Below are 26241 nucleotides of genomic sequence, written 5' to 3'. Positions count from 1 at the left end.
GATCCATTTTCAAGTGAAATCATTGTTGAAACTCCCATTAAGAAATTAATTATTATACAAGTCCCATACAAAAAAAGGTTCTCTTATTTTTCTAAGTGTTTAATTATGCAAATTTTCAATAAAGAACAAACAAGAAAAGAAACGAGGTTCAGATCCAGCAGCATACTCGTATCACTGATAGATTTATATTACATGAAAATAATTGATGCAGAGATATTGAGTACATTCAGAAAGCAGCTGAGACGGGCAACACCAAAACAATCTCTGTGTACATAGGCAATCCGTGTCAATATTCGCCTGTTGGGTTTATCATTGCTATCATCTGTATATATAGGGGAATCTTCACAGAATACTGGGCATGTCTGTAAACTTAGGCATCATGAGCATGTCCTAAGTTCATGCTTTATTTTATGCAAAGGATTTTCTTTTGGGAAAGTCCATGGCTAAATCATGAGCTTTACTCTAGTGTGCTGTGTAGTAATTTCCTAAGTGTCAAAATCTACTCATGGAAAAAAATAAAGATTTTTCAACTCTTAGTTGATGGCAGTGATAATGCAGAGAGCCATCAGCCCTGTGCATTACCACTGTGCCTCAGCTGCTGCAGTAACAGGGGATCGAAGAGGAGAGCTGCTGCGGAGGAACAATGAGAGGTAAGTATCTAGTGTTTCTTTTTGTTTTTTTATTAAGCAGCTGCAGGGGGGTACAATATGAGGGGGAGCTGCTTGTGGAGCCACATTATGGTGAGGAGCTGCTAGGGGGGGGGCACAATATGTGGGCGAGCTGCTGCAGGTACAATATGAGGGTGTGCTGCTGGAGGCCACAATATGAGTGGTAGCTGCTGAGGGGGGGGGGATAACATGAGGCGGAGCTCCTGGTGGGGCACAATATGACTGTGAGCTGCTGGGGGACATAACATGAGGGGGAGCTGCTGGGGGCCACAATATGAGGGAGAGCTGCTGGGGGGCATACTATGAGGGGGAGTTGATAAAAGGCCACAATATGAGGGAGAGTTGCTAGGAGCATAATGTGAGGGGGCTGAAAGGGGGCGGAAGGCCACAATATGAGGTGAAACGGCTGTGCGACACAATATGAGGGGGAGCCAATGGGGAGTCATATACTATGGGCGGGAGCTGTTGGGGCCATAATATGAAGGGGAGCTGCTGGGGGCATACTATGAGGGAAACCTAATATAACGGGAAGCAGCTGGAGACGGCATAATATGAGGGGGAGAGTATGGGGGTGATAATATGAATGGGAACTTTTGGGGGACACAATATCAGGGGGGCTGAATATTAGGGGGCCCTGATGTGAAAATTAGCTGGGGGACCACAATGTGAGGAAGAGATGGGGGAAGCCTAAGGAGGAGATAATACTGGGTGCCGATGGAGATAAGGCAGGGCAAAAGGCATGGCCCTCTTTCGCCAATCCAAAAGTTTGGTAGGTATGTTATAATATAGAGAATTATGGCCAAAGTCCATATTAGAAAGCTGGACAGTAGATTGTGACCCTTAGGCTTTTGATCCAGAAGTTTTCCTTGGAAATTCTTTGTCGTGAATCTTGTAAGGAGAGAAGGGAAAAAAAGTAAAGCATGAAGAAATGAAACAATTTGCTATGGATGTGGAGGGGTTAATCATTATTAACAGCGTTGTGGTACGATGTCCGCTATTGGCCAGTCCTGATAGGGACGTACTTAGTTAACGAGCTGCCAATCGCTTTGCTGCTTATGGCGTCCTAGTAACCAATAGCGGCCTCTGTTGTTGGTGCGTTCCACTTGGTCAGGACACAGGAAGGTTATGCTAAACAGGAAGCAAGCCGTGACATGTGGGCCAGAACACTGAGGCGTTTGTCTGTCGGGTGTCTTGCTGCGGGCGGCTGCTCCGGTACCGTCCCAAAGCTGCGCCCTGGTTTGCAGTTGTGTGGATACCATAGTGACGCGTCTATCGGACGGGGGACGTGTGCAGATGTACCGAGAGGACGGACATGTTTACTGCTCAGCAATAGACAGCACTGCGTCCGTATCCCAGATGCTGGCAGCACGTACAGAACGGATCCGGAGACATGCACGGAGGACGGTGCTGAGAGGGAGCAGGGTATATATATCATGTACTCATTCATCACATGCAGGATGTAATACGGATGTACACCATGTCCGTATGTACAGCACAGCAGCCGTGCAATGCTCGGGAATAGAGCTCTGTGCACACTGCTGTTCCTGGAGATTGAGTTTATAAAGTGTTATGTAAACACAATGTGAATTCATGCATTATTCAAATGGTCCAACGTAGGAATGTAGGAAAACATGCAGCTAAACCTTTTTATGGGACAAAATCTACATAGAGTCAATTTATGCTGTGGGATCCTCCCTTAGTGACGCTGGGTTCATTAAGGCCTTTGTGAGTTTTTGTAAAGAGACACATTTTAGAAAGCATGGAGGGCATGTCACTGTCAGTCCAAGGTTCCCTTACTTATACTACATCACTAGGACCCTCAGAAGCCAGTTTAGGGCTACCTAAGGAGTTACTTGCAAATGGCAACAACCCCCCGCCCCCACCGCCCCCCAGTTGGAAGGTGAAGTGGCAGACACTGACCAGAAGCTTTCCTGATCCTGAGTTGCATATTGTTCATGTATTATCTTTCTGATTCTGTTTATTGCAGATGGAGATCTTCCAGAGTTTAACATAAAAACACTTGTAAATTTGCTGCGGCAGGAAAATGGCAAAGATTTGTGCGTTATCAAAGTCCCCCCAGAGATGAAATATGTTGAATATTTTGTAGTTGTCGGAGGATCTTCAACACGGCATATACAAGCAATGGCACAGTACATCCTGAAAACGGTAAAGTATTTAGATTCTGTAAATGTGGTATTATCTAGATACAGACTTAAAGGGGTTTTCCATAAAGCACTTGCTGATCAGCAGGTTTGGCCCTATCCACAGGGAACACCCCTTTAAGTATTCCTGATACTTAGAACTCTATACTACTAGCTGGAGTAGTGGTCAGACACTTTCAGACTCCCTGTAATCTTTTTCTTGAGTAACGACAGTGTTGTTCCATCTTTCTTGTCTAAAAATAATGATAATCTGTATTTCTATAGCGCCAATATATTCTTCAGTGCTTTACAAATCATGGGGAACGTATACAAATAAAATATATTCCAGAGAAATAAGATTGTCAGATGAAACATCTACCCACTCTGACTATCTACAGTTTACAGTCTAGCCATAGTAATGTTTCCCCCTTCTTTTTCTATTACTGTAAATCCCATCTGTCCAGTAGTCAATAGCATTTGTTTCCCTTTCCATTTATTATGCGCTACCTACCAGTCATCCTCCAGTATTCAATAAAAAATGTAACCAAACTCCCACCCTTCAATATTCTATGCTTTGCAGTCTTTACTGCAGTATTTTTTGTCTGGTAGTTGTCCATGCCCACTGCAGGAAAACAGCAGTGAAGTTGGAAGTGAATCCAAGAGGCAGGCAAACAATGTACCGTCTCAGTGCTTTAGTATTTAGTGCAGTCTGGAGTATGAATTACATTGTAGGGAATAATAAATGGCAGGGAAGGAAAACACAACAGAGAATACTGAAAAACACTGCTCACTTCTGCCACTTAAAGAGGACCTGTCATCCATATAACAGGCTCTAGTGCAGTGGTGGCGAACCTATGGCACAGGTGCCAGAGGTGGCACTCAGAGGCCTTTCTGTGGGCACTCAGACCATCACCACAGGACAGAGCTCACCAAACAGGACCAAATCCACCAAATCTTCCTGCAGTCCCAGGCAACTTATGATATGCTGCTCTCCTCTCTCTTCATTATAATAATAATTATTTATTTCTATAGTGCGCACAGATTACACAGCACTGAACAGAACTTGCCAAATTGGTCCCTGTCCCCATGGGGCTCACAATCTAATTACCTACCAGTATATTTTGGAGGGTGGGAGGAAACTGGAGGACCCGGAGGAGAGAACATATAGAACAGGTAGCAATAAGTTACTGCTTAAAATTTCACGTTGGCACTTCACAGTAAATAAGTGGATTTTGGTTGTAGTTTGGGCACTCGGTCTCTAAAAGGTTCACCATCACTGCCCTAGTGCTACAACAGTCCCAGCAGTGTTACTATGTTAGGTTTCCGATAACGCTAACAGACACTACTGTGCTGTAGACTAGAAACGTCGGACTGCTCTCAAAGCAGTCTGGCGTATCCATGAGGGGGCGGTCCAAGGCGCTGTCTCTGCCCCGGACCGCCCCACTCACTCTATAGGCCTAATCCTATTCCTGCCCCTATTCCTATTTCTAGTGTACAGCGCAGGTGTCCGATAACGCTAGCAGTGTGACTGTTGTAGCACTAGGAGCTGCTTACTTTAGTGGAGAGTATGTTTAGGTACTCCGCTGTGTATAGTAACTATTTATTACATAAACAATAAAATAATAATGTGATAAATGTCATATGTTTTTGTTTTGTTTTTTTTCAGTATAAATTTCTAAAGAAAGAAAATGAGCCACAGGTTTGCCTAGAAGGAAGGGACACAGATGACTGGATGTGCATAGATTTTGGTAAGCAAAATCTTATCTTTTTTTTTTTTTTTTTTTTGTGCCCAGATTTCTACTAAAATGCCCTTTAAGGGGGGGTTCTGATCCCTTATACAATATACTTCAATACAGCTGTATTCTTTACAGATGCTGCTATGACAGGCACAGGACCTTTGCTAAGGGTCCCAGCTGTCATAGCAACCAGTCCACAACCTGATGATATAGCTTTAAAGGGCACCTACCACCACGATTCTACCTATAAAGGTAGATCAGGTGGTAGGTGGATGTAAGGGACGTGAGGAGAGCTCTTTTTAGAGCTAATCCTCACGTCCCCGCTAACTTTTAATAAACTTTATTCCCCTAACATGTAAATTTACTTATGCGGCTACTGGGGCGTGGAGTAGCCGGGCACGAGGCTACACAGCGCGGCTACTCCACGCCCCAGTAGCCACGTTACTCCTCCTACCCTGTGTGTTCAGCGCGCGGCATCCGACAAGCCGGAGTTCTGCGCATGCGCAGTAGCTCCAGCCTCGGAGCTGTGGCTGCTCAGCTGCGTTCTGCGCATGCGCAGAACGCCAGCATGTCGGGCGAGGGCGCGCAGCTACGAGGAGCTGCGCGCCGAACACACAGGGTAGGAGGAGTAATGTGGCTACTGGGGCGTGGAGTAGCCGCGCTGTGTAGCCTCGTGCCCGGCTACTCCACGCCCCAGTAGCCGCATAACTAAATTTACATGTTAGGGGAATAAAGTTTATTAAAAGTTAGCGGGGACGTGAGGATTAGCTCTAAAAAGAGCTCTCCTCACGTCCCTTACATCCACCTACCACCCGATCTACCTTTATAGGTAGAATCGTGGTGGTAGGTTCCCTTTAAGTGTTTTTATTCATAAATGTTTTTTTTTTTTTTTTTTTTAACTAGGCAATATTGTCGTCCATTTCATGCTGCCTGAAGCCAGAGAGACTTATGAATTGGAAAAGCTGTGGACTTTGAGATCATATGACGACCAGTTGTCAGAGATGGTGCCGGAAGTATTACCCTTGGATTTTACATTTGGACTGCAGCAACATAAAGAGTGATTTTTTTTTTTTTTTTCTTCTGACTTATCCCATGGGGACGAGTATCAAGTAAAAAAAAATTAACAGATAAAGTAATAAAACACTGCTATGTATTTTTTTTATGGTTTGGTCTGTTTGAAATGATTGTGATACTATATTTTTTGTATTGTAAAGGTTTTGTCTTTTAGGCCCATATATTTGGAAGATTATTTTTGGGCTAGATCCTTACTGGGGTGTGTCTCTGCTTTCTGTTACATAGATCCAAATCTTTTTCTCCTTCACATATACAGCTATACACCACATACTAGAAGAAGCCTAGTGTGGTGGGTGTAGGCCGCGATCAAATGTTTTTTTTTCATTTGAGTCTCCTTTATATAGGCAGTGTCTGTATTTTGCAATCCATGATTTACTGATGGTAGACTGCTCTCACTGCTGTGCTTGTTATTTTGTCTAGGGGATGGCTCAGTTTTTTTCAAGTTCAGAAAGAGCCATATTAACTTATAAAAATATTAGCCAGAGGTGCTTTGGCCAACGTCACCAGAGCGCCTCTTAGCTCTGCCAGCTCATAAACTATGCATACCACCCTCTCAATATTTCCCTCTGCACATCAGAGGCAGAGCAGCGTGACACCAGTGATGTCACACGATCCAGCGCAGCCATGCGGGATAGTATGATCACGAGACTGCTCGCTGTGTTTTGAAGAGAAATGCTACCTATGACCCATAGAACACCGTCCCCACTGTCAAGCATGGAGGTGGAAACATTGGCTGAAGTCAGACCGAAAACTGGCACAGACGTGCAAACTGCTTGCACTTGTATTTATGAAGTGTCGCGCTGCACTATGCCTGATGCTCCACAAAATTTTCACCGAAAGTGCCATTCCGGTGCAGAGTCTGACCCTGCACCGCATGTATTACTGCGACTTGACAGTTGTGTGTCACGTTCTGTTAATGGTGCACTATATTAATGCAGACCGTGCGCCTGTTTTGATTAACCTGGTGCACTCTCCAGAATCGATAGGCACACTGCCCCTACTGCCATTTGCACCACCTTTTGATCAAGGTGGCCTATTATGTTTTGGCCGTGTTTCTCTGATTGGGGACAGAATTACTGCAGCACATCAAAGGGAGAATGGATGGAGCCATGCACCATAAAATCCTGAATGACAACCTCCTTCACATTAAAAAAAAAAAAAAAGGGTTGTGACTGTGTCTTCCTCCAAGTTAATAACAAAAAACATACTGACAAGGCAACAAAGGAGAGGCTGGCGTAGCCAGTCTCCATACCTTAAAGGGAACCTGTCACCAAAGACCCTAGCTGTGTCCCCTGGCCGTGTTCATCACAGAGCGGAGTTCACCTCCCTGCCTGTTTAAAATGCTTCACTTTGAAAAAAAAACAAAAACATCCTCCCAGTCACTGCTTGCCCCGCCTCTGCTTCCTCTTCTGGCAATCTGCGGTGATCGGGAAAAAAAAAATTTTCCCACAAAGTGAAGGAAGAGGGGCAGGGGACACAGCTGTCAAGGAGCCACGTAACATTCAATTTAAGTTATCACTTGATCCACAAATGACAGAATTTTGATTAAAACAGTTTGTTAACCTCCCCCATGATCCCACAGACAATGGCATATTCCCAGAGAAAACTAATATAGCAAATTTATGGAGTGAGATGAAGCTCTGAGTTGTCACATGACAGACTCAAAATCTTAATGAGATAGAGATGATCTGCAAATAGGATATGTGCACAAACTTCATCAACTACAAAAAAGAAAAAAAAAAAAACCTTTACTTGTAAACAAGGATTTTTCCAACAAGTATTAAAGGGGTGGGAATGCCCAGGGGCCGGGACCTTGATGCTGACATCTCACCCGTCCCCTTTATCAGGCACTGGGACATAGAGACATGTGGGTGTGACAGGCGGCCACAGGAAGTCAGACTGGAGTTGTCATGCGCCTCTAAACAGGAGCAGAACACTGTGGGGCTGTGGCAGGAGACACAAGGAGTGCCAGTGGTGGCAAGTACAGTTTGTTTTTTTGTTTACCAGATGTTAAAAGTAAAGGACACCTGTCATCAGGTCTGTGTCACTAGTCCTGTCACCACTACCTGTTGGAGAAGCTCACAAGGATCCCATCCCCAGCCTTTATATAGTCATTACATCTAATAATCATTCTAAAATCATCCTCTCTTTATTATGTAAATGATGCTGGTCACATGGAGAAAGTGATGTCAACCCTGTTACCCCTCCCCTGCTGATGTGTGTGTGTTTGTGTAATGTATAGTGTCTGTGCTTTATCTGCTGACATGTTCTGTTATACAATTGTGTGAGTCACAGACATCAGCTACACAAGTCCTGCTGTAACATGGCCGCCTGGAGCTGTTGTATCTCTCCTATTACACACACAGGCTGCAGGGCCCGCCTGCACCAGGAAGCACATGGAGGAGCCATGACACCATTTTACCTAACATCATTCTACAGGCTGTCAGTCAAGCACTGGGAGTGTGGCTGTGCCTCCCACTCATGAATAAACTGGACAGCTTGAATATGATAATGATTCATTGGACATCTCACAGGTCATTTGCATACAGCTTTAGGACCTCATTGCTTAAGTTTTCAGGTATGTAGAGGGACAATGAAGGGATAGGGACAATGCTTTGTAATGGCAGTTTATGAAAAGATATTTAGTTTTGGGGGTTTGCCTGACAGGTTCTCTTTAATCTACTCTTAAAAATACTGACTGTTCATGGCCGTCAATGAGAAAACTATAAAAAAAAATCTGCCAGGGATCAAAAAATTCTCTGAATCACTGGGGTCCTCACAGTAGGACCCACACTGATCATTTAGTTATCCCTTATCCTGTGGCAACTTCTTTGTTCATACACTGGTGATTGGTGTGGTTCCAATTGATAGAGCAGCAGGGATAGGCATGCGCCATCCTGCTCTATTCTGTTGGGAGATTGCACTCACATACGAAATGTGAGTTAGTGAGAATGAGATACTGTTTATCCAGAATTCAAGTCTCACGTTCTGGTAATGGGTGGGGGCTACAGCGAGGATAACTTGGACAAACCCTTTAAAGCTATGTGCATAGTTGCATATATGAAGATTGGTTCATTCCTTCTAAACACAGGTTGAGAGACATGACTCAGTATCCATGTACACCTGTGGTTTAATTCAGCGCAGTGACAGTGATTTGCACGGTGGACATTTTAATACCAGGTTGGAAACTGTTGCAATATTTAAATTCAAGGAAAATAAAGCACCGCAAAACAGGAGTTAAACTCTTTATTCCATTCAGAGGCATCTGGCAAGTGGAGTTGCTTGGGGGCACATTACAGATGAAATATGATCCATGCTTTGCAGATATTAAAACTCATTTACAGTATAACTTTCTACTGTATCTATTGCCAAAAATACTCCAAGTTACCAAGTCTCAATTGAAAATAACATGATTACCACACTAACAGTCTAGAAATTTAAAGAGATATGACAGTATTTAAATCAGCAGATGTAAATGCAGCACCTATCTGTAAAGTAAAATTTCATGGAAAATCATCAAGTTATGTCTGCTCCATCATGTTAAGAAAAAGAAAGTCGGGCCTTTACTTAGACCTCAACAAACGTTTACTGTTATTTTAATGACTTTTTTTTTTTTCATAGTTCAGTATTTTAAATCAATGTAAGAAAAATTTCTAAACACTAAATGTCACTCTTGTCAAGAAAAAAAAAATATTCAGGTTTTTCTTAAACTACAACATAGGTTCAGCGTTGTTTTTTTTTTTTAAACTTTTTATCCAAATTATTAGTAAGATGTAGATGATGAAGAAAGAAAGAAAAAACACTTCAGACCATTTTCAAAAAGAAAAAAAAAAGAAAAGAAGATCTGTACAACAATGATCTTTGGGAAAGTATCTATTCTATGTAGAAATGCCTCTATTCCAATATGACTCTAAGAGGTAGATCAACAAAATGATGAAACAAAAAATGGTTTTTGCTAGTTGTGCCCCTCAAATCAGTGCAGCATGGTGATTGTGATCATCTCATGCACAAAAACATCACAAAAAAATAAAGGTTCAGAGGTAAATCGCATGGCTCTGTTACGACCACACATACACACACACACACACAGCAGTCTTTATGCACCATGTGTTGCCACATTTTCAAAACTGAGGTAGACTGAAGTTTATTGTAGGAACTTGAATGTGTCAATATTACCACAATCATTCAAATTACATTCTGAAATTAACAAGAATTTGGTAGCTTTCCTTTTCCCTGCCTTTTGATTTAATTTTTTATTTCCTCTTTATATCCTTGTGCTGTCGGAAGCACATGGCGACGTCATCCACATGCCGCCGGCAGCTGAAGGGTAAATGGTTGGTTGCGAAAAAAAAAAAAAAAATTAAAGTGTGCATAAACCCTGCTGTATCTATTTCAAACCAAAAGAGACGGTTGTATTCAGTTTTAAACCTTCCGAGTAGCTTTGTGTGGCCCTTTTATCGTTTTTTAAAAAAGGTTTTCTTTTTTTCCATATAATTCTTTACTGAGGCTGGATATGTAAACGTAAGCCTGTCGTTATCTTCCATACGATCAAACAGATTAAAAAAAAAAATTATGTCTGATCCATCCCCTGTTCCCTCTTCCCCCAGTCATGGTAACTGAATGTAATATGCATTGATCTGATGGGATGCATGAGTTTGATGGTTATGGGAAGGGGAAAAAAAAAAAAAAAAATAGAAAGTAAATATATATATTTATATATTTTATACATATATATATTTTTATGCTCCCACAGATCAAGTATGGTTTTCCTTTAGTTTACCAAACTGACTATGAAGCTTGCTCTTTGAACAGAATGGCAAAGTTCAAAACGGGCTGCAAATGTTTGTATGTAGCACTATTAGGTAGTGATGGTCAAAGGCACAAAGGGTTCATTGCATTCAACCAAGCAGCACAAAGAACTAAAGAAATTAAAAATAAAATCCAGTCTTCTAGCACCCTTAAAAAAAAAATTAAAAAGGAAAAAACAAAAAAAAAAAAATAAAATAATCCCCAAACCCAGCTGGCCTCTTTCCATCACTTCCTTGTGTGGTGTTCCCAGAAAAAAAGTACCGTCAAACTTTTTGTTTTTTGTTTTTTCATCCCATAGTAAAAGAAAAAATAAACGGCATTGCTGCGATCAGTATATGGTGGCGTCTTTCAGTATCTATTATTTGAACATTCACTGAATTTTGTAGCAAAATGATGGTGTGGAAGGCTTCAGAGAAAACTGAGGCAACTCCCCATCTTTTACTCCCATCAGCCATCAGCTAGCGGGGTGCGTTCTCTGAACAAATAATATTTCCGCACCCCTAGCTGGCCGCTGATATTTTATTTTTTTTTTATTAAAAAAATAAAATGCTCAAGAACTATTAGCTTTATAAAGTACACAAAATACCAAAAAAAAAATAAAATAAAAAAAATTTAAAATTAAAATAAAAAATGCAAAAAAAAAAAAAAAGGAACAAATTTCTCATTGAGGTACTAAATGCCTGAGGTAGTTTAGTAAAATGCATATTCATCTTTTTATGCCCTGGCCAACACCTTTCTACACTTCCCTTAGGTTATTCATGGCAGTGTTAAGTAAAAATGCAACCAAATTAAAAAAAAAAAAAAAAATGCCACTTGTTCAACACTGGGACTAACACAATCTCTTCAATATCCTTCAAAAACACTAACCAATCAATAATCCCACCCTCTACTAATTTCTTTTAATATAACTGGACGTATAAAGAGCAATGCCTTTTCTTTTTACACCAGAGAACTCATAAGAGAAAGCTTCATTAAACAAAGTTCTAAAATTGTTGGGGGGATAAGAACAATAAAAAAAGACTAACAAGGTTTATGTTAACTCGTGAGAATAGATCAAAAGGGAAGTGAAGGGGTCCTTATATTTTTTTTCCTTTTCTTTTTCCTTTTTTTTTTTTCCTATTTTTTTTCTTTTTAAAGCTGGGTTTCAAAAGTTTGAGAGCCTAAATTACATTCTCAGAGACAGTTTAAAATTGTTGCCTGGTCCTCAAACAGGTGACAAGCTAGTTGGCGTTTTGTAACCACCTAGCACAGACAGGTTTGGGTCCCTGTCAATTACTCAGTCTGTCTTTGGTCTGGCATCTGTCTCCGTGAAGGGCTGTATTCTTGAACCTTTATTTTCGTCTCGGCTGGGGCTGTCCACTTTGTGCAGTCTTCTGCTGTTGCTGCTGTTGTCTTCTTACCTGAGCCAATATTTCCTGAATTTTCCTCTGTGCAAGCTAAAAAAAAAAAAAAACAAAAACAAAAAACAAAGATTAAAACACAACATTTAAAAGCCTAATAAAAAAAAAAAAAAAAAAAAAAAAAAAAGACTTAGGCCGGTGACGCGGGGCTTTTTTCCAATGCGTTTTTGCATCCTTGAAAAACACTTGGCTTTTTCAATGGGTTTTAAGTTCACTTGGCGTTTTCTAGGTGCGTTTCCATTGCGTTTTTCAAAGGGGTTTCGCTTCCAAGAGGCACAACTGCCTGCAATTACCGCACATCAAGCATGGCGTTGGAAACGCGACATCTGTCACCAGCATTACCAAGCACAAATTGTTTAATAACACATTTTATTTCAATGCTGACCTGTCCATAAAGATACCAGGAGTCAGGGCTACAATACAGAACGACTGCAGTGCCAGTGATGGGACTCCATGCATCATAGAAATAGATAGATAATTTTTTTTAGGGTAGTATGTGGTGTGAAAGGAAGGCTAAAACTGTGCAAACAACTGTATTCATTTATGGTGATGCCACACATTAGCGGTTTGATTCAGTTTTGTAACTGAATCAAAGCGCATTGGGGCCACCCACAGTCGATCACATATGGTGCTGCCGATAAAACTAAGATAATCAAATTCTAAATAGCTTGAACACATGGAATTTGTTTAAAAAATATTATATATATATATATATATATATATATATATATCTTACAAGCAAAGCAAGCAGAGATCTAGAAAACTAAAGAATTGACACAAAGTATATTGGAAAATTGTATAACTTTTCCTTACACAAACAAGATCAATTATTTGCTGAAAGTGTACAACCCCTTTAAGGCTCTCTGCACACAATAGTGTGTATTTCATGGACTATAAAACAACTGATCTTTGGTCCTCTGTTTGGAGCTTGTGCATCAGCATCAATTCTGCTCCCATGAAATAAAAGGATATAATGGGTTACATATCCCTTTCACTATGAGCCGCTTATATTGTAATGTTATTCAGAACAAATGGTTAACCCATTTTGTCACTAGGGGGCAGTGTTATACAGAAGATTTTACACATTTTATATTTTCAGAAGAATTTATATATATTTTTTTTTAAACAACTTCCACGTTTTCCATGCTATTTAGAATTTGATCATTTTAGTTTTAATCAGCAGCACCAGGTAGGAGCTCAAAAAGAATAAGAAAAATTAAGGAAGCGTTAAAAGGAAATCCACACAATTCAGAAGAATGGTATTGTCATCCACCTTTTTTGGCACATTTTGCTAGTAAGACTCCCCCCAAACTGTGCATCTTACCTGACTTGCATAAAAGTGGCCTGTTATTTTAACAACCACTTGATCATTTTCATCTGGAGTTTGATCACGGGGAACGACAACTTCTGCACTGGTTAGATTTTGAAGCTCATTAACCTATAGACAAGATTACAATTTCATTAGGATTGCACTTACAGTTTGTATCCTTTGATAGTATGAAAAATATACAGACAAAAAGAATGCAGATGTATCCATAAAACAAGTGCTCCCACTGAATGGAGTGCTGGCTATAGATCCATTTAAAGGGGAACCTGTCAAGGGCGATTAGGGACACTAAACTACCCACAGGTCCTTATGGTCCGGTGATTTAGTATTGTGAAAGTCAAGGATTCGGTAGCGTGCACCGCCACCTGGACTGTTCGTTGGAGGTTATTTGGTGATTGGGTGAGCGATTCTACAAATATTTATTTTCATTTATTTCTGTGGGCTCATAGACACTGCCGTGGAAACGTGTGCGCAGACTACCCATGCCGCAAAAAACTCAGGGTCCTATTGCTTCGCGTAATTAGTAGTCTTTATTATGGTCCTTGGCATCTCACAGGCCAAAGATTTAGTGTAACGGCAAGGAAGAGATTCTGCATATTTATATCATATACAAAAACTAAATAGAAATAATAGAAATCACATACAGTTTTGCCTCCTTTGCCTATAACACGACCAGCTGCATAAGATGGCACTTTAATGTGAGCTTCGAGTTTAACTTCCTCCTTGGGGCCAAAGAAATTTTCTTCTTTAAGTTTCCCATAGATCCTTCCTTGAGCCTGTACAAGAAAAGAATATTTTTAAATATCATATCCCAACCTCCATCATACAAGTTTAGAATGGATCCATACAGAGTTCATTCATTTCAATAACTAAAAACTTGAGACGGCTTCTTATTTTATTCTAAACATTTCCAAGCGTTAATTTCCTGTTGTAGTGCCAGGATACTGTACGCTAATGGGAAACGAGCTTCCGATAGAGCAGAAGCTGGCTCTTCACTTGGTATTTGTCCAAAGCTTGTAATGTCAAAGTATTTTTAATCTGGGATTTTCAGGTCATGTGACTGTCTAGACCGAAAGCTGGTTACCATTCAGATGGTCACAAATAAAAACTGAGGTGCAGCGCTACTTTAAATTATTGTACAGAAAAGAAAATCATTTTTTAAAAATATTTCACATGGCATCAAGATTTCAGGGATTGTACACTAGAAAACTCATAGGGCATACAAGCCCAGACAAATCTTCTCCATAGTAAATCATCCAACATCTGACCAATTTTATTTAGAGGACATCTACCACCAGGATGAAGGACTGTATACCAAGCACACTAACATGCCGGTGTGTGCTCTTTAAAGGATCCAATCTTTTGTTTTTACAAAAATAGGTTTAAAGGGGTTTTCCCACAAACGAGAATTCTCATTTAAATTTTAACACCTTACTTTACAATTTTATTAAGTTTTATGGCTGTTTTAGCTCCTTTTACACTCTATGGTGCTCAGTGCAAAATCCCAGGGTGTGGGCAGGGAATCTCTTAGCAGACACATTATGACCCATCTAGTTTTGTGGGGTGACAATGTAGTTAGATTATCAGGGTATATAGGTGTATATACACTTTCATCTGGCTTCTGACATTGTATTATGTTTGCACAGGGCTCTTCTTGTCATGCATTCTTAAATCATTTTTACAAATTGCTGGCATACATTACTACTTCTGGCTGTGGGGAGTTTCCTAGCACTGGTCAATGGTCAGATGTGCTCTGCCATCTGTTTATTACCGGCAAGAGAACTTTGCTCCCACTACCTTTTCCATTCCCGCTGAATAGCTACTATGACAATAGATCATTTTCAGAGATTGTTTATCAGTATACCACAGTGAGAGTGCTCAGAGATTTATCACAAGATCTTGTATGTTTTCTACGGACACTGCTAGACACGGGGGAAATGAGTAGCGAAAGTGTGTTATACCAAGATGTGGAGGGGGCATGGCTGGCAAACGAGAAGCTGCAAGATTAGACTCGGTCAAACAGGGCCATATGCTGTGAGATGGAAGGAGTGGTGATTGAGGGATGGATTGAGCTGTATTCACACTGAACTGTCTGCTGTGAGATAGGAAGAAGTGTACCAAAGAGAGGAATTGACTTCTATCTCATGGGCTTGTGCATAAGAGGAGATAGGGAGTTGAGCATCTAAATCTAACTCAGATGTACTCACAATTTTAGAGAGCGTTGCGCCAGCCTATCGCATCATTCATGCGGTTATTGAAATCTTTGGTGTTTGCCAGCACATCATTATGTGTAAAGTGCTGTGCTGAAGACAATTACGAAACTTTTGCAGATCACACAGCACATTTTTAGCCTAACACAAATATACATGGCTTACTTTGAATTGGGCTTCTGGTGGTCCAGTGATGATCACCATTCTCAGTTTGGCATCTGGTCCCTCTGCTGGAGCAATCTACCAATAAAATAAAACTATTAGAAAACCTTTTAACAATCAAGCTACAAGCAAAAAGGGTATCATACTAAAGCAGTCATTACCTTTATGGAAGCACCAGCAAAACGTGAAAGCTGCTTTATGTGTTGTCCTTGCTTGCCAATGATTGCTCCTACAGCCAAAGCTGGTATGAAAAGATGAACGGTTTCAGATTCCGGTTGTTGCTGCAGAAAAAAATAAAATATTATATATATATTTTTTCAAAGTAAATTAGTTAGCAATACTTCAAATGTACATTGTTCTTGTCCTGAATTGTGCAGCAGAAGAGACCAATTAAAATTGGGTTGAAAACAATCTGAAAAGTTTACTTACTATGGCAAATACTCTTCACACAAGACTAAGTCCACATGACATTAAAACCTCTGTCTAAAATAAACTGGAGTACAGTAATGTATTTTTGGTCCTTACCCCAAATGGCGGATAAGAAGTGGAAGTCGTAGGTGAAGACACCCCAACTGAAGGAGGTGGCATGCCTGATGTAGACGGTGGGAAAAGACCTAATGCATTTAGGTTTAATCCAGGGATCAAATGAGCTTGTAGCTGTAGAGAAACAAAATGCAAGAAAATTTAAATCTTCTAAGTAACTAAAATATGGTTGCATGTGCACTGGTTTCATATTAAGTTCAATGTGAAAAACAACTTCTTTCCTGTACCATGAAAGGCTCAGGTTTCATTTCTCAAAAACGGCATGTTTATTAGATGCTCACTACACAAAAATTCAATTTTTACAAGACAGATTAAATAAATAACCAACTTATAGATACATAAAGTTAGTTTCTTGGACCTTATGCACACAAACATATCACAGGACACAAGCAACGGAGCAGTGGTCCGTTGTTTGAGGTCTGTGTGTCAATGACAACAGAACAGACTGCCCAAGGCACAAAGACCTGCAGGTATAGTTTTGCAGCTCAGGCAGTTCCCATAGGTGGGGCTGTGAAACCTGCGGCTATGTGTATGAGCCCATAGAAATACATGCAACAGTGGCCAGAATATTCGTGTGCATTATACCTTAGACACAAGTTCTTAGGGACTTGTCTTAAAATTGGTCATAAAAAACAAAAAATAAAAATAAAAAGGTGGCCTAATGAGAAACCAATCATTTCAATTGTAGCTACTGAAGCCATCGGTGAACGCTTTTCCCTTTTTCCAAAAAGGAAATAAAGGGATCCCAAGCAGGAATTTTTGAACCATTTGAGGAAAAAAATAATACACAAGTCTATTGACATTTTTTTAAAAAAAACACAAAAAAAAAAAACCACTACTTAAATAATTTCTAGGCTGCACTTTCCCTCATTAGGTAACACTACAAAAAGGGAAGGAGGACGAAAGGAAAAAGTTTAAAGAAAAAAAAAAAACCTTTGAGTTTGGCATCTAATATAGAAGTAGTTCCCTAATATGGAAAAACAAAACACACACCTAGCACATGAGTAGCACAAGTACATTATGGAAGCGCTTGTCTAAAAAGAGGAACTCAACATCATTCCTACACATGGTAATACTTAATTGACTACGTATGACTCACGGCAAAACAAAAGGACTTAGTCATAACTTTAGAGGTACCAGGCTCACGTTTCTTGTATAAATTCCAATATCAGACAATGGAGGGTTAGCTAGACACTGATATAAGAGCATGCTTGTAAAAGGAGCTTTGCCAAAGAAGGGGTTAAAGAGAATTTCTGCTGAAAGATTAACGCTCTACCAAGTCCTAGAGAATCTGAAGCATCATTCCATTCAGGTTGGATCATTTCCGTTCCAGCCTCATGCTAAACTCTGTACAATGTTATAGGAATACATTTCCACCTCCCACCCAGCCAGATCTTGCTGAACAATCACTTACATTCATAGCCGCAATATCATTTTCATAGGACTCCCTAATTTTTTTCATTATTTCTTCCTCAGCTTTGGCACATGCCTCAATGCTGCCTTTTACCGTAATAGTCCGCTCAGGATTATACAATGTCAAGTCCTGAAGTCTATGGCCATAAAAAGAAAGAAAAAAAAGTTAGGAGTTTCAAAACAGACTGCACCATATAAACAAGACTTGTCTGGGCATGATAAACTTACGGAGATATTGTGATTTTTGTATCTGTGTCCTGCTCGATTTTCTTTAGGTTCCTTCCTTCTTTGCCGATGAGACGTCCGACAAAATTGTTATGTGCTAGTATTTTTAAGGGAATCTCTTCCGTGCTGAAAAATACCAAGGCGGCCCAACATTAGAACAATGGGAATTTCTGAGAAGTAATGTTTTCGGATATGAAGGATTGTTCTTTTCATAATTTTCTCATCTACGTTTGAAACAAATGCTTCTTTATTCCTTACTACTGAAACAATGTAGGACAGCACTAGAAGCAGTCACAATCATTCATGCCAATCTACAAGGAGCTGCATGTAGTTTGTTTGTTTTTTTTTATTTGCTGACTACAATCATATGGGGAGATTTATCATCAAGTTTCTGAGGTACAACTGTTCTATTTGCCTACGGAAACCAATCAGAGCTCAGCTTGAATTTTATGAACAGCTGTGGGGAAATGCAAGCTGACCTCTGATTGGTTGCTGTAGGCAACTAGAATAGTTCTGCTAAGAGACTTATGATAAATATCCCCCATCATGTTTATTTTCAGATGGAGATACAAACGAAAGGTAACAAAATTTTTTTCCTTGAAAAATGGCAATAGTTTTGAGTCAATAAAGGAAACAGTCACAAACATTCAACTGTTCATTTTCTTCATCTCTAGCCATTTACAATGCCAATAAATTACCAAACCAACCCCCCTCCCCATCACAGACGAAGGGATTCCTCATACACAGAAGAGAATATTATGGATTACTAATGTATTTCCTTTACTTACAACTTGGTGTCCTGAGCTTCCTTCTGCATAATCTCCATGATTATTTTACAAGCTGTTGAACACCCTTCTGGAGTAGAGTGAATGGTAATAGGTTTCTCTGCAGCACCAGCATTTTCTTTACGGTGAATATCAATTCTGTGAAGACAAGAAAGTGGTAGATTTTAGGGGTTTTTTTTTTTTAGATTTTTATATTATCCCAGTGTATAGAAGCTGAACATACTTGCATACTGTTAAATACTAGCGCAAAATATAAGCAGAATTCAGGAAAAGGGTTGGCCATAACGGATTTCAGCATGCCATACCCTTTTGTTCTTAGGGTGGACAAGTCAGAGGTGTTTGGTTGACAGCGATCTCATGTGTAGAGTCAGCCTTAACAGGAGATAACCTGAATCGGATATACACTGATCCTTGAGGGTCTGACTGCTGAGACCCAGAGAAAGGGGTCTTGTTCTCTTTCGGTGGAACAGCAGGATGAGACATTTGTTCCATCATTCCACTCAATGAGTGTGTCCGATTTTGCCGAGCCATTGGCGATCTCTGGCATTCACAAAGACCATGAGTGAGAGCAACAGGAACCATGCTCAACCTGACAGTTTATCAATTTGTGAGAACGGGCCCCCATTCTCTGGATCACTAGGGGTCACAGCAGTTGGACCCTCACAGATCAGCTTGTCATCTCATATAGTATGGACAAGGATAATATGCAAACTTATTAACCACCATTAAAAACGGGTTGACCAGAAAAAAAAAAAAAAAAAAACAGAAATAAATGGGAGCTGCAGATGTTCTTACTACTTCAGTCCATACAGAGTGTCCAGGCAACTGTTCCCGATTCAGCTTACTTTAGTGGAAGGAGAAAGTTCAACAGATAGGCCATACTTTAAGGCAGTTTTAAAGGGATTGGACAATCATTTTTAAAGGAAACCGGTAATGTTGATTACAGACCAGTGCTTTAGTGTCTCAATTAGCCCTGCAGTACTTTTAAGAAGTTGTTTGAACCTGAACATTGTGGCAAAATAAGTTGGCGTAGTACGCCCCGACTTCGCTACGCAAGAGTCATGGGTTCAGTGCATGTGCAACAAAGCCGGAAAATTATTCCAATTTCACTTGCAGGATCACAAGAGACAACATAGGATCTTTTGATGAGAGTCCAATGTGTCCAAGTGGACTCACATCTAGGCAAGTATAAAACCGTATTTATTTGTTTGGATTCTTTTATGCATGTAAAGTCTGAAATCAACTTGACAGGTCCTCTTCAAAGAACTACGGCTATGATATAATATAGGTTTTAAAACTAGATGCCCTATGAAGGGATTTCACAAAACATTGTACAGATATGATGAACGAATATCTACTTAACAAGACAGTTTGCAATGAAACTTACTTTGACTGTGTCTGTTTGGTAATGTTCCTAATAGTAGCACCTTCTTTTCCAATTATTGCCCCTACAAATTGTGTAGGAACTAGCATCCGTAGTGGAACCTCTGATTGAGGTTTAGGTCTTGCAGCAGCACCGGGTGACCCCTGTCTAGGAGGTCCCCTTTGTCCAAATCCCCGTCTCCCTTGGGGCGGGTGTTGTGGGGTCTGAGGCTGTAGTTGTTGAGTTGGAGCTTGTTGTGCAGCCATCTCATCAGGAATGTAAGTCACTTTTAAGGAATAGTTTTCGAGCTGATAGCCGTTCAATTTTTCGAGCCCCCTAGTTTTTGGAAGAGGAACAGAAAAGAAAGAATTAAAAGTTATACACAACTAAATATGCTCTTGAGAAAGACACACACAATTTAAGGTTTGTAGGCTCAAAAGGTGCTGATTTCCCATGCCTCGTACACCAGTTTTCAAGGTATGAAAAATTTGTAACTCTGGGCTTAATAAACAGCGCTACGTAGGGTACCATCACCACCAAAACAGCCAACACAGAATCTCTGCAGTTTGACTCATGGAGTGGTTTCCCCTTTATACAACCAATTCAGTCTTACAAATGACAGTTGACCAATAGGTGGCAGTATATTCATTCTATCCTCTGGTAACGTATACTTATTTCATTGAACGAGCAACTACAAACATTATGTCGCCCCATTCACCGTTCTAAATAAGTACCTTGAGAGCACAGCTATTGTGTGTACAGCAAACTTTCTCTTTCTTGTGTAAACAAACATTTTTACAGGTTTGGTTTGTCTAATTTGGCTGAGTAGCCACAGTGCAGTTTCAATAAACTGACCAAATAACATTTTTTTACTCTATTGTAACTACTTTCTATGCAATTTTTATAAATAAAAAAAATTTCACATTTTACTTTACTCACTGGGTTCTGAGCCTAATGATATACTGACACTTTGTGCACTGTACATTATTCTGGCCCCAGTAAAGCCTTTCTTAGAAGGTCTCTTCTATACCAAAACCAGATTATCTGTAATTGATTTCCATATCTAACACCCAAGGTTACAGCCTTTAAGGGCCCTTTCATCTGAGCTTTTTTAATGCGTAGAAGTCACACTGAACACTGACCCATTATATTCAACTTTTATTTTCAAACGGGAGAAATCTATATCTTGTGTTTGAAATATATATTTTACACTAGCCTGCGGAATTTTTTTCTTTCTTTGTTATTCACATGAAACTCATACTACGCTCTACTTTTGCAAAATAAAACCCTGATAAAAAAAAAAAAAAATTTTGGGTGACGTTTCAGTTCTCATATGATATTTGGTGCATCAATTACACTAAAATCTATGTAAAGATTACCTTGTGTTGGATTCTTTACATATTCCACTTACATTATATATTTTACATACTGGTCGTCATCTTTGAGAAGATTTGAGTGGCCTGAAGGAAGAGGTTTTCTAATATATGAGGTATTTTATATAGAATATAGGAGTTATGCCTTATTAGCAGAAGTACTGAAACTAAATATGGAAGGTGAACAGTGTTTCCTGTAGAATTCCATGTACGAAAGGGAAGCTTCCATCATGGCTCCATTATTAATAGCAGAAAAAAAGGGATTCAGGCATTTACATTATGTAATCTGCTACGAATAATGGAAGGGGATGAAGAAAGCTGTATAATGCAGATGTGAAGAGACTATCTCTATGGATATAGTCTTGTGTAGTGAAATTTATATAGGAGTCATTGGACCCGATGCAGACATTGATAAAACCTGCCTCACACTGCAGCATACATATACATCTCATATATTACAATAAATCATTGCATGCACATATATTTATAACCATGTAGACAGGAGGATCACTTACTGTCTTGCGTGTTCCTTATTAGCATAGGTTACATTCACTACAGCAGTCTCAGTGTCAGTATTCACTGTGGATGTAAAATAAAAAAAAAAAATGTTTCAATCATTTCAATGTATCCCCACCCAAAAAGAAAAAGCAAATCACATGAACACCTTTACTCATTTCTTACCTTGCTCACAGTTTTCCACTGTTCCGTATTGTGCCAACAGACTGTCCAATACCTGAAAGAAAGAACAAATGTTGACTTCAGATATAGGCTGGATACATCATGATCAGCCCATCTTCTCCCACATGAATACATATATTAATGTAAAACACTTACACATTCAGCAGCTAAATTAATGTTGTTCTTGCATCAAGTGTAAATATTATTGTGGAAGAACAGACATCAGTGTTATAGGACGGCCCATATATACTTTACAATAAAATTATGATATATATACCGTAGATAGACACTAATCAATGGATCACACATGAAAAGTAGAAGTAAAAAGACCCATCTCACACAGATTCAAAGCCTTCAAGTGCACTCTACCATAATATTCTGAAACTTGGACAAAATGCAGGTATCACAAAAGAAATTTTAAAAAATTAATGTTGTAGGGCCCTAATGCCTAGAGGGTAAGAACCATAATCTCATACTTCACTATAGAAGACAGGGGGCTAGTACAGAATGGTCACAAAAGAGACCTCTTCAAACTCCACGTGCCTCATTTTTATTGGGTAACCAGGGTTTTACTACCATGTGCGAGGGTGCAGCTGCCCTCATCTCTAAAAATTGGAGGTCAGGCTCTGCGCAACACACCAACTTGTATGAACATGAGAAATCCTACAAAACGGTACAAAGAGCGATCCCAAAAACGGGGAAAAAAAAAATTTACATGAACCTGCATAGAAACAACCTAATCCCCACTAAGGGACACTAAATAGATTTGCTTGACAACGCTCAATTTATTACACAACCAGTGACCATACAAATCCCATCCAAGAAATGACTTTGCTTCAGCTTTCTGCATTGTGTCCAGGTTACACAATCTAACCCTTGTCAGTTGACCTAAACACAGTCACTGAATACTTTTATAGATAAAGGTGAAGAAAAACTGGAAAATGTCTACGATGTTCGTCCCTTCCAGTCCTGCAGAGGAGTGGCTGACCTTGCATTCTTTACGTATTGTATGACCGGATCAGCCGGCAGCAACGTGGTTAGTAAAAATCCAGTGTAAAAGGTATGCAAAAGGGACAATGACGATGTATTACAGCGCTAGTTCTGGCCACAGAGACGCCAACTATAAACTTAGCATCTTGTGGCAACACAAAAGCTTTAGTTTCCATCTCAGCTGAACAGATTATAAACCGGTGCGCAAACAGTAGTAGGGATATAAATAGCAGCCCAATCTGAGAACACTGGGAGCAATAACCGCATGGCAGCTCCTGCCAATAGACCCGTAACCAACTCCCCCAATTCCCTTTGGCAAAGAAGGGGTGCGATACATAACCTACACTACAATGTGTTTCTTCATTCACACACTGATCCCAGTCTAATCTCTGTGTGCACAGTCTATATCACCGACTTGTTCCCGTGAAGAAACTAAACAACTGCTTATCGGACACACGGAGCTGGACTTTGGCTTAACACCTTCTGTCCGGGCTGAACAATGGTAGAAATGCGCTACTTAAATCCCAGAGGAAGAGGAGTTTCTGGAGCATTCCATCTGCCCATGTGTTCCGAGAGCACACACACTCGGAAGTATTAGCAGCATCTGCAGGATTTCCACACCCTGAATTGTTTAACATGATCTCTTGTATAACACAGGAATGCAAGTGGCTGTGGCAGCCATTTTCATTCTTTAATATCCACTACTTTGTAGGGGAGAATAAATAAATAAATCATAGAAGCTTTCCAAATATTGACGGTAGTTACCAAATATGCATCATTTGAATTTAAAAAAAAATGGTGTTTTACCCTGGAATCTGAAGTCACAGATCCCACATGCGGATATATATTTGTAGGCTATTATTTCATTTAGCACCAATGTATTCCACAGAAGTGTTCGTAGAGGGTCATCACTTACATCCACCGTTGTCCCTATTGGGGCTTATTTTCTAAACGAACCTACTCAGTAGGTTTTTAGGTAATGGGAGTATACAGTGGAAAAACAAGTAAACGCAGGGGGGAAAGACTCAAGATCTGTATCAATTATAAGTCCAGAATTTTGTCACAAATAACTTTACTCTAGTATAAGCCTAGATTCTAAAATTTGTCACAGCCTCCCCCAGTAATGAAATGCCCGATTCCGGGGTTCGGAAGGGGAGTATACAAGTTTAATTTTTTTAGTACGTGTGTACATAAATTGGGGTTGGTTTTCAGCACTTTTTTTTTTGCTGAAAAACTGTGCTTATACAGGAGTATATACTTCATAAAAAGAAGCTGTGTTATGGTGTTACAACACAATCTATATACACAAGGCATCAATATAAAATGCCAGAGAAGAGGCCCGTTACATATTTTTATATAGTAAAATGTTGTCATAATAATACTATGTAATTCATAGTAATTCTTAAATGCCTTCCTTTATTCTTCTTTCAGTCACACCATTTGCTATATAGTGATGTTTCATTTTCAACATGTGCCATTCAGAGCAGCCTCATCCCTGACAAGATTATAAAAATTGAGAGTATAAAAGAGAACCGGTCACCAAGAATGTCTTTTTAAGTCGGTGACAGGTCCAATAGCCTATGCTATGCTGATCTTAATGTTTTATCAGCATTATGAATAATTTCTGTAGTGTATAAATAGTTCATTTTACATTACCTGGCTCCCTGCCAGCAGTGTATGGAGAGTCCCGGGTGAGGGGCAGCTATAGCCTATATGTGCTTTTTATAATTATTTTTTATTTATTAATTTATACAGCACTATTAATTCCATGGTGCTGTACAATCAGTAAGGGGTTCACATTCATTACATTAAGACAAGAACAAATGTAACTACAGTGAACAGGAGACAAGAGGAAGAAGGACCCTGCCCATGGGGCTCACAATCTGTGCCTGTGTCAGTCTCCTCCAGACTCATTCACCTCCCTTATTCCTCCCCACTTACTGTCATGTGCGTTGAGCAGATGGGGTAGGGGGGTTTTGTGGAGTAAAGGAAGGAGACATCAGCTAAAAATCACAATCCTTTAGACAGGTTTGTTTTAAGACTCAGCATAACCCATCCAGCCTTGTATGAACATGCATGCTGTCCTAGCACATGGCAAAGTTTGCTACTGCACACTAGCTGTGCACAGGAAAGACCATGTCAGCAACTGGTCAATAACTCATTTCTTCCAAGTGTCACATGAAGAGCAGAGAAAACAGTTTTAGGATTCTTCAGTATTGTGTCATAACCAGGAACATTTTGATCTTGGTCCTTTCCAAGTGAGTAAACATGTGGAAGATTTCTGTACGAAGGGATGGTGCACATTTCAAAAATATATTAGTGCTTGATGCTGAAGACAAATTAACCTTCTAATATAATAAAACTTGGGTTTACCAAGAACGGAAAAAGTTAAGAGGCAGTCCCCAACTTAAAGGGAACCTGTCACCAGGAGACCCATTTCTAGCACTCCCCCAGTCCCCACAGAGCATAGTACATACACTGCCAAAGTGTTTTTGTATTAAAAATTGGTTTAACAGAAAAAAAGGTATGTTTTATTTTACCTTTCATTAGCATCTGCTGTGTGACTAGGCAGTTGCCAAATGGGAGGGGCTGGAAAGGAGCAGTTTCCCCCCCCACCCTTAGGGAACAGCTACTCCATGTGACCTTTTTAAATATATGAAAACACCCATCACTTGGCGACACCCCCTGCTCCTCTATAGCCAATCCCGAGTGTGGGGAGTTATTCATATATTTGAAAAGGTCACATGTTTCCCAAAGGTGGGGGGGGGGGGGGGGAACTGCTCCTTTCCAGCCCCTCCCAATTGGCAACTGCCTAGTCACACAGCAGATGCTAATGAAAGGTACAATGTAACATATCTTTTTTTCTGTTAAACCAATTTTTTTATAAAAAAAACACTTTGGCAGCGTATGTACTATGCTCTGTGGGGACTGGGGGAGTGCTAAAAATGCCTCTTCTGGTGACAGGTTCCCTTTAAAGCAAACCTAATTCATGTCATTTCAATGCTGATCTTAAAATGGCTGTCATTTCAGTACTTTATAAAACTTCACATTACCGATTCCCAGCCGCTAGCATATGGAGAGTCCGGGAGGGAGGGTGATCTGCTGCAGAAGCCTATGTGCCTGTGTCTCAATCTCCTTATGCATTCTTACCCAGTAAGCCAGGTAATGTGAAATAAAATTGCACTGCCGTTGCCCGCTACGGTACGGTACGGGCGGACAACGGCAGTGTGAATATAGTCTAAAGATGACATTCCTGTTGACAGGAACACCCAACTTACAGACAAACATCTCTGGATGCTGGTAATTTACTGAACTTTAGTCAAAGGCTGCAATGATCAATTGTA

The 26241-nt window shown here is 40.0% G+C and overlaps 2 protein-coding genes across 2 annotated transcripts in view; one reads left to right on the top strand and one right to left on the bottom strand.

Annotated features, from left to right (window-relative positions):
* The first annotated feature begins 1720 nt into the window (after positions 1 to 1720).
* On the top strand, positions 1721 to 5707 carry MALSU1 (mitochondrial assembly of ribosomal large subunit 1). Its single transcript, XM_072153781.1, has 4 exons — positions 1721 to 2090; positions 2656 to 2834; positions 4476 to 4557; positions 5449 to 5707. Exons 1-4 carry the CDS (start codon positions 1820 to 1822, stop codon positions 5604 to 5606), a joined length of 690 nt encoding a protein of 229 aa, XP_072009882.1. The 5' UTR covers positions 1721 to 1819; the 3' UTR covers positions 5607 to 5707.
* Positions 5708 to 11457: 5750 nt separating this feature from the next.
* IGF2BP3 (insulin like growth factor 2 mRNA binding protein 3) overlaps positions 11458 to 26241 on the bottom strand; it is a 56264-nt gene continuing 41480 nt past the window's right edge. Inside the window, exons 4-15 of the mRNA XM_072153776.1 lie at positions 21911 to 21962; positions 21745 to 21808; positions 19881 to 20192; positions 18497 to 18631; positions 17712 to 17834; positions 17485 to 17620; positions 16053 to 16184; positions 15689 to 15808; positions 15531 to 15605; positions 13800 to 13931; positions 13153 to 13266; positions 11458 to 11864 (exon numbers count right to left, since the gene is read on the bottom strand). Of these exons, the coding sequence (XP_072009877.1) occupies positions 11760 to 11864; positions 13153 to 13266; positions 13800 to 13931; positions 15531 to 15605; positions 15689 to 15808; positions 16053 to 16184; positions 17485 to 17620; positions 17712 to 17834; positions 18497 to 18631; positions 19881 to 20192; positions 21745 to 21808; positions 21911 to 21962 (1500 nt within the window). The 3' untranslated portion in view covers positions 11458 to 11759. The remainder of the gene's footprint in view (positions 11865 to 13152; positions 13267 to 13799; positions 13932 to 15530; positions 15606 to 15688; positions 15809 to 16052; positions 16185 to 17484; positions 17621 to 17711; positions 17835 to 18496; positions 18632 to 19880; positions 20193 to 21744; positions 21809 to 21910; positions 21963 to 26241) is intronic.

Source organism: Engystomops pustulosus, chromosome 5, assembly GCF_040894005.1.
Source record: "Engystomops pustulosus chromosome 5, aEngPut4.maternal, whole genome shotgun sequence".
Lineage (NCBI taxonomy): Eukaryota > Metazoa > Chordata > Amphibia > Anura > Leptodactylidae > Engystomops > Engystomops pustulosus.
Note: the sequence above shows the minus strand (reverse complement) of the source record. Positions and strands in the feature narration are given on the sequence as shown.